The sequence below is a fragment of the Triturus cristatus genome, chromosome 1_2 (genome assembly GCF_964204655.1).
Source record: "Triturus cristatus chromosome 1_2, aTriCri1.1, whole genome shotgun sequence".
Lineage (NCBI taxonomy): Eukaryota > Metazoa > Chordata > Amphibia > Caudata > Salamandridae > Triturus > Triturus cristatus.
Window position 1 is genome coordinate 835170078 of NC_140580.1, and position 15335 is coordinate 835185412.

The 15335-nt window shown below is 41.1% G+C and overlaps 1 protein-coding gene across 7 annotated transcripts in view; it reads right to left on the bottom strand.

The window, feature by feature from the left end:
* Nucleotides 1-15335, bottom strand: part of PLEKHM2 (pleckstrin homology and RUN domain containing M2) — a 416125-nt gene that overhangs the window by 55648 nt on the left and 345142 nt on the right. For 6 of the 7 annotated variants that reach the window (XM_085608943.1, XM_085608947.1, XM_085608944.1 and 3 more), the window contains 8 exons: nucleotides 11060-11129; nucleotides 9854-9944; nucleotides 7293-7357; nucleotides 7040-7128; nucleotides 6206-6338; nucleotides 4892-5082; nucleotides 4612-4677; nucleotides 3649-3808 (listed from right to left, as the gene is read on the bottom strand). In XM_085608943.1, the coding sequence (XP_085465069.1) occupies nucleotides 3649-3808; nucleotides 4612-4677; nucleotides 4892-5082; nucleotides 6206-6338; nucleotides 7040-7128; nucleotides 7293-7357; nucleotides 9854-9944; nucleotides 11060-11129 (865 nt within the window). The remainder of the gene's footprint in view (nucleotides 1-3648; nucleotides 3809-4611; nucleotides 4678-4891; nucleotides 5083-6205; nucleotides 6339-7039; nucleotides 7129-7292; nucleotides 7358-9853; nucleotides 9945-11059; nucleotides 11130-15335) is intronic. The other variant, XR_014962413.1, reaches the window with a different exon arrangement.

A 15335-nucleotide genomic window follows, 5' to 3' on the forward strand; every position in this document is an offset into this window, starting at 1 on the left:
TTGTTCGGAGCGCTCCCTGTGGGGATTTAACCTAGTGCTCCTGAGTCAAGGCAGGATGGGAATCTCTGTGGGCGTTTAAGTAGCTGCTGTACAAAAAGTCAAGAAGGGAATGGTACTGTCAATTTAAATGCATTGTAATGTTTACCCTGTTATGTGAATCTGAGTAACCACGGTTAAGAAGGAAAGATAAAGACTTCAGGTAAACTTTATAATTTTCCGGTGTAGTGTCATTTTTAAGTGGTGTGGCGTTACGGTGTGAGTTGGGTGTGATGCAAACACAATGTGCCATAGTGGGATGAAAGCTTTTTGACCTGAGCCAAGCTACCTCAAGGACGTTAGGTCCAACAGGGAGCATCAGCTACAGTGGAAGTATTGCTGTGGGGAGGATGGCACCCAATAGTAGGCTGCACCTAGTACATTATACATTTCTACATACACTCTACAGCATGCCTCGTCAGAAGGCCAGACTTCGGCAGCACCCGGGTTCCACCGCAAATTCCAAAGTGGGTCCTGATGTTACTGCTGTGGAGATCATTAAGACTAAGGTAAGAAAGAAGGATAAGCACAGGGGCATGTACACTACTAATGTGACCTAGTTAGTAGAACAAAATGAACCACCAATTTGATTATTATCCAACCTAAGTTACCAGCGGGCACTTCACCCAGTAGCATTACCCCGGCAGTGAACTAGAGATTTGGTGCTGCGGGGGCTGGAGGTAGTCCCCCCCCACCAAACAATGTTTTGGTAACACGCATCATGCAAAACAATTATGCACACGGGCTGGCCCCTGTGTGGCGACATCTCTGGTACTTAGGGAAGCACTATTGGTGGTCTGAACAGATCAACATGTTTACTATGTATTTAACTTAGTCTACTTTGATTTGACCAGAGTGTGACTCTAAAGGACATCGTCCCCCTCTTTAACCAGGAAGCTGGTATCTCTTAAAGTCTAAGTTAAGAGGTGTTTGTTTCCACAAGACATTCACAGGAAGTGATTATAGCATATCAGATTCCGGATTATGACTATTATGTACACAATGTTGTGCGCAGTGCGTGCACGTTGTTTTTGCATGCACTTTTACCACATATCACGTATGCTATGAGTGCAGTGGCATGTCACTATAATTTTGAATGTTTTTGCCTAGAGAAGGTGATATAAAAATATTCTTTAGTCTTAATAGGCTAATTGGCTATCCTTCCATCTCAGGTAAGACTCACCTGAGTTTATTTAATATTTTCTTTTTCTCACTACATAACACTCCGGTACAGTGGCCGTTAGGAGACAGTTAGGAATCTTTGGACCTGAGGAATGCTGCAGACCCGTTAGTGCAATCCAATTAGGGCAAAAACCTGCCATAGCTATTAAGATGGTGCAAGTAATTGCTTCTTCCTAACCACCCCACTCGTTTTTAACCTTATCTGCGGTCCCAAACTAAAAAAAGGCTATTCACTGGGGAAATTGTAAGATATTTTTAATTCATGAATCTGGATCCAGTCTTTATCCAGTATGTTATTATCTAAGAACTCACACCTGCGCTGAGTCCAACAGGAGGTTGAGTCCACCCTGGTGGCACTGTTCTTCCAGGGTGGGGAGAGGTTGCCGATGATGAAGCATGACAATTATGTGTGTGAGGCTTCCTCTTCTATAAGGATGACCTTCCCTTTGCTCTTACACAGGAATTCTGTGGTCATCCAAGTTGGAATTTCCTCTATCCTGTTCAGAGGTAGCAATACAGCATCAGGTATTCTACCTATAGCTGCCGTACCCATTTGTGTTAGCCGTATTTGCTCAGGAGGATGTGCGGAAGCTGGCCTCCTTTGCTCCATTGCAGGTTATAAGATGTGGACTTTAACCACTTGGACTGGCGCAGCCCGACTATCGATGAATACAGGACACAAGTATCTGAAATACTTTCCAGGATGGTGGCGCTGCCCCTGGAACTCTCCCCAAAGCTTGTGCTGCTCGGCCAAACGACATGCATCCCGAGTGCTGCCAGGCATTTTGTCACTATAGCTGTGCTGCTTGTTAAGAGGTAAGTGGTATGAACCTGGGGGAGGGACAGGACACTCAGATATTGGTCACTGTCAAGAACAACTGGAAAGTTATTATTCCATGCAGCTGCCTCCTTCTAGATCCAAAGATATATGAATCCCGCTGATCTCCTTATTAAACTATGACATACTGGCGGAGCTGGATAACACCTAGGCCCCACTGGCGGGCACTGTGTAGTAATGGATATGAGCCCTTACACCCCCACCCAAGGGTGAGCCCCTATAGACAGCCTGGAAAGCTATATTAGCGGGAGAGGCAATTTGGCAAGGCTGAGGGGGAGCAGATGAGTTGCCCGATAGACACTTTATGACTGAGATGTCCTTGCCCCTCTTACCCAGTCTAAAATGATCGGTCATCCTCCTGTGCAACATTGAGTCCTCCTAGATTTAGCATAGATGAGATTACTGATGCTCAGTAGCACCTGGTTGTGCCATGTCGTGACATTCCATGCACTATTATGCTGTTGGATGTTGACATAATAAAGAAAGCATTTCTTTTTAAAAGAAGAAGAGGAAGAGGACGGAAGGCCCGCACAAGTTGACAAATCAGAAGCAAGTAAATAAGAGTGATAATGAAGTCAAGCAATGGGGTGGCTAACTCCAATGCAAGCCAACACATTGTTTCGCAGCAACAGTGCATACACTGCCTCAAGAAAGACCTATAAAATCTAATCTCCCAGAGTGCATTTCTGTCCAACAAGGTTCACCCTTTCAGTGAGGATATGTTGGGAATTAAGTCTTAGCAAACTTTCCAGTACCAAATATCCTGTTCTGGGGGAAAAAACACGGTTGCCTTCCTTGCAGAGACTGCTGTATTTGCAATTTGTAACTTTAGAGAGAGAAACTGTTCAGAGTGTTCCATACAATCCGACTTGCACAGAAATTAAAAGCAAATACCTCTTGGAATGTCCATTGATTGGGACTACTTTCCAAATTCACTAGCCACTGAATTACACCTATGAAAATCGCAGTGCTTGTTGGAAATTAAATCATACCGCGCCTGTCTGGAATAACCATGATGACTGATAAACAAATCTCAAGATGGTTCCACTAGAGAGGAACAGTGAGAATTTATCAATGCCAAACGGAGGGTTAATGTCAAGTATTCGCTCAAGAAGGATGTCCTCACACGGAGGTTTTCTAAATTCTTCTGTAGTTTTCTGGTTCGCTAGATGGCACAGCAATGAACATCGGGCTGAATCCTTAAAATAACCCTACACTATAGCCGCATGTGTGTAAGTGCTGGAAAAGTGGGTAAATGGTTAACCACAACTGAAGCATACATGGCCACCAGGGAAACATCAGCACTGTGACTGGAGGGTAATTTAACAAGTTATCAAAGCTATTTCTATTTTTACACTGCAATGACTGGTCAAATAGCATTACTGAGCATTGCTCATGTGCGCCGAAGGACATGGTTGGCGTCAAGGGAACGATCTACTCCCTCTTCTCCAGGGAAGAATGGTCTACTAAAGTGTTCGATATCTTTTTGAAGCCAGGCAAGATCCGTTCAATTACTCCAGGACTGCAGACAAGGTAGCGTGCTCTGTTAATCTTGGCTTGAAAAACAAAGGTGGATTTGTTTGGTAACTCACGCCTTTGGAGACAGCCTGACAAAGGTACAGCATCCAGTCTGCCATCTCTTCCTCATTTGCTGCACTCAGCTCCAGGGATGGGCGGTCTGTCAATATAACCTGGAAGCAGTGATTCCGCTCTGCACTGTTTGACCTCCGACAGCCACCACACTGCTCTCCACTGTCAGAAAAGAGAAGAACCAGACAATCCGACAATTATTTGTGCTTACAGAATGGGTATGCAAAAATATACAAAATCAATAGCCCCTAAGGTTCCCAGGAGACACACTGAATTGACTCTTGCAATAAAGATCATATGTTTGGTTGGCACGGATAGGAAGCTGTGGAATGAGGTTTTAATTCCCAATTAGGAAGAAATCTACCCTTGTCAAGTAAACATCCATATGATGGCCCTTAATCTCTTTGGTGATTCCCCAAGAGTGTGCACACTTTCCATTACAATGCACTTTTCTCATCCCCATATTGACGACACATGTCCCTTTTGAATGTACTCATCCCTATTACCATTAATCTGTGCTGTTCTAAACATTACAGAGCATATCTCCCCATAGCTATCTCGTTTAAAAATATAGAGTGGATCACATGCTTCAGATAGTGTTCTTTCTGTATAGATTATGTTTTTAGTGACACACTTACGTAAATTGTATCCTTGAAAAGTGTCCTTGTCACACCTATAGGGTGAGCCTCCAATACAAAAATATTGCCAAGCTCTAAATTCTTTGTCAATGGTGGGAACAATTCCTAATCAGTGACCTCACATTCATCCTTACATTTAAAGGATTGTCAAAGCTCAAATTCTACCACTATTTCAGAATTACAAAGATCAAGTTACAGTGTTCCTTGCTACCTTGTGTACTGCAATGACTTTACCGAAGCTGGTCAGAATGTTACAGATTCATTAACAGAAGTCATACTGCCATGGACTGAATTTGCCCCAATATTAAAATGGATAATCATTCTTACCCCACGTGCACCGACAGCAGTGGTGTGACATCTGTGCGGTCTGGGTACTGGTATAAAACCCCGTTGCTGGCAATAAAATGAAACAAAAGGAGCAGGTTGAGGGCTACACAGAAGATATAACAGTGACATGGTGCCCAACAAATAACATAATCAGATGAGCCACTCCATAGTGTTATGTTCTGTGTGATGATGGGTGTATTAATACAAAGGATGCCCTGGTCACCACCACTGCATGAAGCTGTCCCTCCCAAAAGCCAGTGCAGACTTCACACTGTCACACCTTAGTACTACAAAGCAGGTCTTCCAGTGTTCCTTGCCCAAATAGGAGGTGCTCGCCTTGTAGTGCAGGATCCCTTCCTTAGTCACAGGATGGTCAGAGGCAGTATAGTGGCTGCCGGCAGGTCCCAACATTTCATCCATGGGGTCCTCCCAGTGAACCAGGCCATAGAAGTGCACAGTGACATCAGATGCCTGAAGAAGTAAGAAAGAATGACAAGAGAGGAGATATGCATGAAGAAAGTCATAAGGGAGGAGAATATGGGAGACGTCAGAAACGGGCAGATATGATTAATGCAATAGTAGACATCCCAAGAAGATGACACTCACAAAATGAGCATCATGCTTATTCCTGGGTTGAGGAACATATGGGTTGGTAAATGAACTCTACGCTAATGGAGGCCTATTGCACTGTAATGTGGCATGCTGCTGTGAATACTTACACCCCGAGATGGGGCGAGACGAGAAGAAGGCAATGCAGGAGTGTAAAATTTGACCAAAAAAAGAAATGCACCATGGTGTCCAGAGTTGTTAAATGTATTGTTATGAACAAATGAAATAATAAAATAGAAGGAATGGAGAAAGAATCAGTCACGTCCAGTCTCACAACAGGAGCACGTATTGAGGGAGCATGGGCCCACATCTCATTACAAGGCCACATGTACATAGCAATCTGGAAGTAATACTGCATCACTGGGAGCAGAAACTGATAGAGCAAAGGAACATAAATCAAGCAATCAGAAGTCAAGTCAACATCCCATTATTAAAATTAGATAGTCAACAGGAGGAAATGATTCTGCTCAAAAGACCCTACCTACCAACACATTCCCAAAGAAAAAAGAATGCAAACAAAGATACTGGGGTCTACACCAGACAGATGAATGTCATGCCTTCACATTGTGTGGCCCTCCATCCCTCCTACTCCAATTTGTGCATTCAAACAGTGCTTTCTCAGGTACTAGGTGGGACAAAGTGGCACCAATTACACTTTACACCCCCATGCTGTAATTGGGAGGTTGTTGTGAGGATCCTCACTCGGATCAAAAGGCAGAATCTCACACTCACCAGGTCTACAATGGGACTCAGTTCTACGCCAAGAGGCTACCACAAATTCAGGTGTTAAATAGCAATACACAGCCCTCCAGGCATTCAATTGTCTGGCAAGAGTATGAATTTCCAAGTAGATGAAAAATAATCCTCAGCTCAACTAACACAACTGCAGTTATGCAGGCGTCAAGGGTAGGAGAATAGAACAAAATAGGTAGGAGATATAGGATTCCATATATCTTTATCCATTCATACCCTGCCTTCATCTCACCTCACACCTTGACTCCTGAGCTATGAACTTTGCTAGTGCCAGCTTCTCCATAGTAGCATCAGTGAGGATGCCAGGATAAGGTGGCTCCCGGCACCCCTTTACCATGGCTGCCCTGAGGGCAGTGATGAAACACCTGCAGAACATTGAAGAAAAGTGAAATGATGCATTGAAGAAACACATTTTGTGAGACAATTGATGCTACCCACTTTAAGACGACAATTATCACCACCCGCACTACAGTTCATCCCCACACAACTTTGCCATCTCAGCCAGCATGCCGTGCAGACTCCTGCACCAAAACCTCTGCATCCAAATACCTTTATGTCGTCTCCCTTAAACTTTATAGGACCCTAGCAATCCTACAGGGACTTCCACCTAAACACCATCTCATCCAATCCTCCCTGTAATGTTTCCCTCCCATCACAGGACCATTCCAATGCTGACTTCCCGATGACAGCCACAGAACTTAATCACGGACATGTTGCACCCTCCTCCATTACCATAACACTGCCCGTCAATGGTGCCCACACCCCTTTCCAAATCCCTCTCTTCCAATCCACGTAGACCTTTGAATTTGAAAGAGCTCCTTAGTTGAAATAAGAAGGCCTGTTGGATGGCAGACATCCCAAAAGCGTAAACCTTCTCCCCTCGAAATACAGTATTTATTTCTGGCTCTATTTTATAGTACCAAACCTTCCACTACAGTCGCTCCCCCACTTCATTTCAACCTACCCAGTGGTTTAACATAACTCTCTTCAACTGTGAGTACCATCAGAAATCTAAGCAAAGGATAGAGCTGATATATTTGATTTGGACAGTCTGTGTCTCACTCACTCGGTCAAGGTTACATCTGAAGTGTCCACCAAGAACTGCCTCCTACGGTTAGTGCACACTAGTGTCACAGTCTGCTGGTCCAATCCAACCTGACAGAAACATGGAAAGTAGATTAGATAATTGTCCCTCTATGGTAGTGGACAACGAGATAACTGAAAGATCGTGGAGGAAGGGATTAAAAAGGAGGGGGCTCTGTCCTCCACTGACTTAATGTGATTCAAATAGTGAAGCACCATTCTCCTTCAATACTCACCGAAACATAGTCCAGTTCATTATAAGAAATGGCCTCCTCCACCATGTAGGGCTTATCTGCTGCACCTGAAGGAACAAAAACAGAAATTGCTGGGTTGCTTGGCAGAGGGCATAGTTCAAAAAGGATCTTGGCCCCATAGAGCTGTACTCACAGATTGACAGATCTAACTCATCTAGGTTGATAGAAAAATATAGTCAGTAAGTCACACATAGTGAACAAAAAGGGTTGAATACAAGTCTGTGGTTCTTTTTCTTAATATACCCAAAGTGGTGATGTTCCTAAACATAGAAAATGGAGAATACTGGTCACATAAGCCAAACTGGAAGCACCATGTGGAGGTTCTGCTTTGGATCAGAGAAATTAATGAATGGCCTCAGATTCCACGATAAGTATATGCTGAAGGTACAGCATGGGGATCCTGGGCTGGGATCAGCACACAATAGCGCTTGACAACTTCATTAACAGATTAACTCTAAAAATGGCCCTTGAATATATTTCTGCAGTAGCCCATTAGTTGTGAAGTTTGGGAGATTTGCCTGGCAAATTGATTAAACGGTCAGTTTTTGAGGAATGCTTAGCAGTTTTCCCCAACTGTTTCTCTCAAGGGAACCTTCCCATGAAATAGGCTTGAGACAGTTCTAAGAAACATTTGGGGTCTACACTGAGCCAGCTCATACCTAAAAATGTAATTACATGAAGGCAAAAGCATTTAGCTGGACACCTTGGAAATTAGGGTTTCCAGATAACATAAGCTTGTCCCAATACATTGAGAAATTAATCAAGTAGTGGCATGTATCATATAAATGAGCAAGACCGCTCCCAATTACCACTTCAAATGCCCCAGTTGCTTGTTTAATATTGCATTCAGTTTCTTACCCCTCCTGCACCAATTCTCCCATTCCAACCTCTTTCCCTGTCAAAGACTGTAGATGTAATGCAGCCTTTTTCACAAAAAGACTAAGACTAACATACTCAGTGAGCAAGAGATCCAGAAGACTATAGGGAAGTACTGCCAAAGAAATCTTGAAAAGATGGTAGACATGTTGGTGAATACTGCCAAAAGGCAACTGAAATGACACCCTTAATATTGGTGGATATTTTCGAAAATATCTTAGAAAGATAACTGCTTTGATGTCAGTGAATATTATCAAACATGTATTGAAAAACCAGTAGAATGTCAGTAGACCTGCCGCAAAATAGTTAACTAAATCTTCCATGAGAACTTGAAATTCAAAGTGCAGACGATGAGTGTGAAGAGAACCAGCAAAAGGGAAAGTGGAAAGTGAATGCAAACGGAAAAATAAAAGGAACCAAAGAAAGACTGGAGGGGACTGAAGGAGCGGACTGAAGGAGCGGATCAATGACTTGAAAAGGGGCACAGGTTGAAGCACAAGTAAACACTGCAATGATGGGATGCACTGAAAAGTGTCTTAACTCATAGCAGCTCAGTGATTTGCACATGAGTATTTCTTCTGGCAAGAGTACACTGCTCGTAATCATTTGTTGAAAAGCGCTGCTAGGCAAAAGCACAAAAAACACTCCTCTCTTCCTCTTGCATGCTACACTTGGAGAGCACTTCCATAATGACAATGTCATTGTTTTTCCCACAGCCATTCACCTCACATCTCTCAATGTTATTTTAAGATGATGTTGCCATCGCCACGTTTCTTGGGAATTTGGAAGCTATATTTGGAATTCTTAACACCCCCTTACTTGTTTCCATGCACTTCCTTCCTCCAACTTCTGGTACTTAAGTGGCCCTTGAGTGGAACACTCACAATAAAACAGGACACTAAAGCAAAGACTGGGCTACTATTTGATTTTCATAAAGAAATGGGACTGTTTTACATCGGAACACCATTTTAGAGACCTGCTTTGAAGGTCCTGTGGAAGCTGGAACTCTGAGGCAAGAGACGGAACTTGAGCACACTAATGAAATCCACATTTCACGGGACGGTTACTTGCATTAGGAATCTAGAATACTTAAGATGGGGAATACTAAGGGTTTTGTGAATTTTTCCTTCAGCTCTACTAAATGCATTTCCATAAACCCTTATTGGTGAATCCTCTAGGTAGTTTCAGATATAGGTCTCAAAGAACTACTGAATGTGGCTTTCGGAAGGGTGAAGTACATTACTAGTAGGCAGAAGTCTTCTGAGACTTTACTAAGAGAGGCATACCTTGGAATGCAGGGACAGGTGCAGCACACAAATAAAACATATAATGGAAATTCAATTTGCAAAATCTACTGTAGAGCTTATTGGGCGAACAGTAAAAGTCCACAGTGAGGTCTGTGAAACTGGCCACAAGGATGCTTTAGAGCTGTAGCTTCTCCAATATTAAATATACAAGTATAACCAGACACTTGGCTGCTTCGGGATAAACTAATTGTTGCACCAGAGAATCAGTCACTGTTCTATTGTATATCAAAGTTACTCAAACATGTTGACAGTAACTAGCATTATTCCCACTCTGTATCCCCTCTTGGCAGTGTATAAAGAAGCAACAGAAAAATAAAGGTGTTTTCAAAAGTTCTTTGTGGGAAAATACAGCAAAAGTACCTTTTCTCAGCAAGTAAATGTAGCAGTCAGTCAGCAGCACATACACCAACTGAAGATTCCCCTCCATGTGACCTGAACTCATCCGGAACATCTGGAGAAAGATGAGGCGATTGAAAAGGAAGAATGGAGTGGTAGGGAAAGTGAGCGAGAGAGAAGAGGAAGAAGGGGCAGGTAAGAGAAAGAACCAGAAAAAGTGAGCGCTCTTGTTCAATGATTAGGGAAGACATTCTCGCCCAACAGAGGTTCAACATCACCTTTAAACCCGCACTCTTTCAAAATTAGGCCCACAGAAGATAAGCTGGACTTGTAGCTCACTTATACTGCATTTCAAAGGTACCTCTTTCCTTGTCATATGTAAGGGGGAATCAAAAAAATCTCACCCCTTCACTGCAGCCCCCAATTAAACCGTTCTTATCAATGCATGCCGGTAAAAATCCCCACCAACGTAAGCGTATTTTTACAATTACCGCCATTTAACGCTTACAGATTTTAGTTAAAGGTTATAAAGTATTTTATTTACTGAGAAGTGGACCCAATAAATCCAAATGAAAAAAGAAAGTAAATATTAAATTAAGTCTTTTATAAACAAGCTTCTCAGTCATTGTTTGATGCCTTCATTTTGTTAAGATAGTGTTTCAAAATCTTAACAAAATAGGCCAGACAACACTTTATAGCAGTTTAATTCATTTTTATAATACAATTTTATTTCATGCATAATACAACTCTTAAATGAGCTTGCATGGGGTTCAGAGAGGAAACTGCAGTCTAACAAAAGAAACCTTCATCAAAAGGCTCCTTTGGCAAGTTCAGAAGTTTAACTATGAGCTGGCAATGTTAAGGTGCAACCATCATCATCTTAGACACAACATTCTTAGTCCGTTCTAAATTTCTAGTCTTTGAGTCATTAAATCAATGGCTAACCTTTATAAAATCACACTTCTTCATGGCTTAGCAATGCTGGAATCAAGTAATCAGGCATGCAATAGTAAACCATTCCTAATAGTTGACCCCCAAGTCCAGCCAACAAAGCACTACCGCTACATACCAGCTGCTTGGCTTTTAGATCACCACCATAAACCTATGCCGACATACCACTGCTACAGTCCCCACCCCCCTTGTGATTTAGAAACTGTTCCAGTCATGCTTAAAACACTATCAGAGCATTCTGATAAAACATCAAATGTTTGGATTCAATTATTTACTCACCTTGTATAGCTGCTCCTCATTCTCCTGGAAAACATGAATCATCAGCAGTAGCAAGTGGTTATTGTCAACTCTAAAAATAGAGAGAAAATACATATATTTCATTCTGGCTCTAGGAAGCTTCAGGAAGTGTTTTATAAACTCGATTGTCTTCTTCCTACTGCAAAGTACTTCAATTGGAATGAAAATGTCCTAGCTAAACAATCCAATTGGAACGCAATGGTTCAGCAGAAACAGCAAGAGTAAATGAAAAAATTGATTAAAAAAAAACCAAAGTATGCAGGACTGTTATTAGGAACATGAGATCAACACCGGATTTTAGAGTGCCAACAAATTACTCAGTGTAGGTGTGCACAGATGCCCATGTAGCAACATTAAGACTTTAATGAGAAGGAGAGTTCAAAAACTGAAGTGGGAACTGAGACATTCATGCAAAAAAATATTTCTAACCTCAGCAGAATTCAATTTCTAAGAGTCCATTTGGCTGCTATTTCATAATGTCCGATATTCAAAATGGAAAGAAAATAATTTTACAATTCACCCAAACCATATAAAAATAAAACAAATATATGGTGATCAAAATAGGGCCTTATAAGATAATCATCTGGCATGCAACCTACGTTATTTCTAGTGCCTCAAAAAAAACTATCTGATCCTTTCAAATGAAGATATTAACTCAATGATTCCTGTTTATCAGCAACAGAAAATGTGAAAACCTCATCCACACTCAGAGAACTGCGCTGGCTCCTCAGATCACTAGCAACAAATTTAGAACCCACTCTACCACCTATAAATCTTTAAACATCAGCAAACTGGACAATCCCGCCAACAATCTCACCAATCCAAAAGCAATCTACAGTCTCAACACTGTCTGCCTGGAAACCTAGGCAGCCAATAAGGAAAGATGTAGAAAAACCCTGACCATATTCTAAAGAATGACCCTATCCTTCCTCAAATTCAGGTAGGATATAAAAACGTTTCTGTTTCAGAAAGTTCTGCAACTATCACAATCTGCTAAGGGTTCCACGTCATTGAGGCCTCACATTGATGGACCTATGAATCCTGATAAACCAATATCCGAAATGTAAATCCAGTAATGATGGGAAAATTGTACAATCCTTCTGAACTTCTGCACATTAACTCTAAAAATTGCATTTTAAATCCAATAACGATAACAAACATGGGACCTATGACAACCTTTTCAAATGTACTCTTGCGGATCCCATTTCTCTGTATTCCCCTTGCTTTGTATGCGCTCTTCTGACCCCTAGGTCCAGACCAAGGTGAAGCAAATACGCAAAATAGAATAACAATTAAGAGGAACATCCAAAAGTGCTGGTTTCAGTTCAATGCTAAAGTAGCACTTGGGGAGATGCTGTCCCAAAGATGAAGAGGTAGGTGTACTTTAGATTGCTGTATTTTATGTACTATTTCAATTTTTCTGTTTATTACTGTGAAGTAGGGCACACGCGCTTGTGGCACTTTACCTGAGAATTTATAATTACAAAATCCAGACAGTGTCTTCCATGTAATTGCCCTCACTGCAAAATAGATCTAAAAAGCTGCCAGCTACAGATGCAGTAGAAGTCACATCAGTGAGCATGACAAATGTGGTACAATGTAACCTGTTGGTGGCATCTGAAGTGGTCAAGTCGGTTAATTGGTCTATGCACACTGGTACTATGAGTGGCTTTATCATTCGAGATAATTTCATGAAGCAGCCACACTAAAATAATTGCAAGAGAGTCTGGTCTTAAGCAGACAAGGTGCCTGCCTTGGACTCTTACAACTGTGTTTCTGAAACCCCATTCTTACTGCCAAAGGCTTTTCAATAATTGCATATAGGAACTCCTCATCCCCTTACTTCTGTTCTTCACCCTTATTAATAAGCATCTCTGCCCTTATGGCCTTTAGCACCCCACGGAATTCAAGAGACAGGTCCAAAAAAAAAAAACCTGCCATGACAATGCTTGCCAAAACTTATCAAATAAAAGGTAAAACATTTTGATGGGAGACTGTGCTTAACCCAGAACCATAATGGTATTGACATTCTCTCCCCCGCCCCCTAAGTCCATAATACATTGCTAGCCAAACTGCAAGCCTGTGGCTTAATCCTCCCATGTAAAAGGAAGACTTCCTTACCTTTTTAAGCAATGGTAGAACAGTGGATCAGGGAAACAGTTAAGCCAAATAATACACCAGTTCTTGATATATACTTTGGAGATAAAATGTTGGAAATCATATTCCTTGAAGATGGATTGTTCATTTGAAAAGAGAGTTACTAAGATATCTTATCAGAAAGGATTTCAAATATTCATCCCAAACTTCCTGCACACATATCAATCACCCTTATTAATCCTCAGACTTTTGAAGGGTGATTTATAGCAAAAATAAAAGCATTTGGACAATGTTTTCTCTATTTCCTGTATGTTTTCCCTCAGAGCAGCCACTGTAAGATGTGTAAATACACTGAGAATAAAGTTCCACCAGTTTGGTAATTAAAATGACTGCAAAGAACATGCAACATAAAATAATTTATGAATTATTTCATCAGATATCCCGGTTTATGTGATCATTTACTGATGGCATAAAATATATGTGGAAAGCCCTGTTTGACAACTAAATTTCAAGATTTTGAAATACTTGAGATGATAGTGGTCACTCGACTTTTATATCTGTACATGATAACAGATATAAAAGGATGTAGATGTTTTGCTATTGACCATGAAAAGAACAAGTTACTGGTCTTTGGTTACGTTCTTTCCATTATTTAAAATGGCACTCACAGATTCCTCACATCAATACCTTCTCAAGTGTCAGATAGAAAATGACAAAGGGGCTCCATAAAAGGTGCAAACACTCCCAAAATTACCTGCATCCCCACAGAGGCTAAGAGCACAGAAGGCAGTGAAAAATAATAAAATTAACTAATACAACATTTCATTCAGTCTCAACAAGGGAGATGGTGGAAATTGCAGGAACTATCAATTTCTTCTGAAACAACATTGCAGCAGGTAGGTAACTTGGCCTTTTAATGGAACCCACCCCCAAGATTCCTTACATGCAGCACTCTCAAATCAACCTTCAAGGAGGAGGGTTGAAGATGTATTGCTTTGAATTACATCAGAAAAGACTGAAGGATTGCTCTGATCTTTGTGCTCAAACATTTCGTGAAGACAGTAGAGGGATATTAGTGGATCAAGTAGCCGAATGCAAATTATCTCAATCAGTATACCCTGCAAGAGAGCCAATATGCTTTCCCTTGTTGAGGGAGCATAGAAAGCTATGTTTAACAACTGTCCTGCTGCAAATTCACAGCAATGTTCTGCTGTGAAAGAAATTAATCTGGAAATGTTCTTCTTTTAGATGGTCTTAAGCCGCCTGCTCCCTTCAAAACCTATGAAAAGAATTGTCAATCACACTATAAGATACAATTATGTAGAAGTAATAACAATTCTCTTGGCATCCAGCATCTGCAACCTCTATTCATGTTCTAAAAGATGAGAAGGACTAATGGAAGGCAGAGAAATCACTTGGGACACATAAAACTCTTTAATCACAATCAGAAGAAAAGGCCATTTTACTTTAATAGCAAACGTATTTCGTGAAAAATAGCAAAAAAAGCAAACACAAGGGTTTGCATCTCAATCACTCAAACAGCAGGGCTTTTGGACTACATTGGGTCCATTTTTTTAGAAAGGAAAAAGAAAGGGCAGACATACCTCAAAACAATGGAACAATAAAAATGTAATAGCCAAATTAAGGTGGTATGAGAGTGCACAGCATATGATCGAAAACACATGTTGCATACCAAGCCAATATCTTCTAATGAGGAATGGACAATGCTCAATCATGCATACACTATCTGCCATGCCATCCCCACATCTATTTCATCTGAAATGGCGATCTTAAGCCTTTGCTTATTTTACTAGTTTGGTTGGCTTGACATAAAAATGATAAATTGTGCTATATTCCAGGCTTTCAATGTAACGGCCGGGAAGATTAGAGAGAGCTTAACCACAGACATAACAAAATGCTCCTCTTCAATAAACATATTAAGCTAGCTACAGCTTTATTCAAGCTACCAAGCTGCAAGATAGGATTTAAGCCCAATCGGCTCACTGATCTGTTAAGAGCGTAAAAATCCAATATGAAGCTATTCGAAAAACTGTGCACAAGGAGTTTGATCTTGTTTAGATGAATGGTCAAATGATTTAAAAAACCTGATATCAGAAAACTGGTAAGCAGACAGCAGAAAAGATTCCAGGAACATCCTACC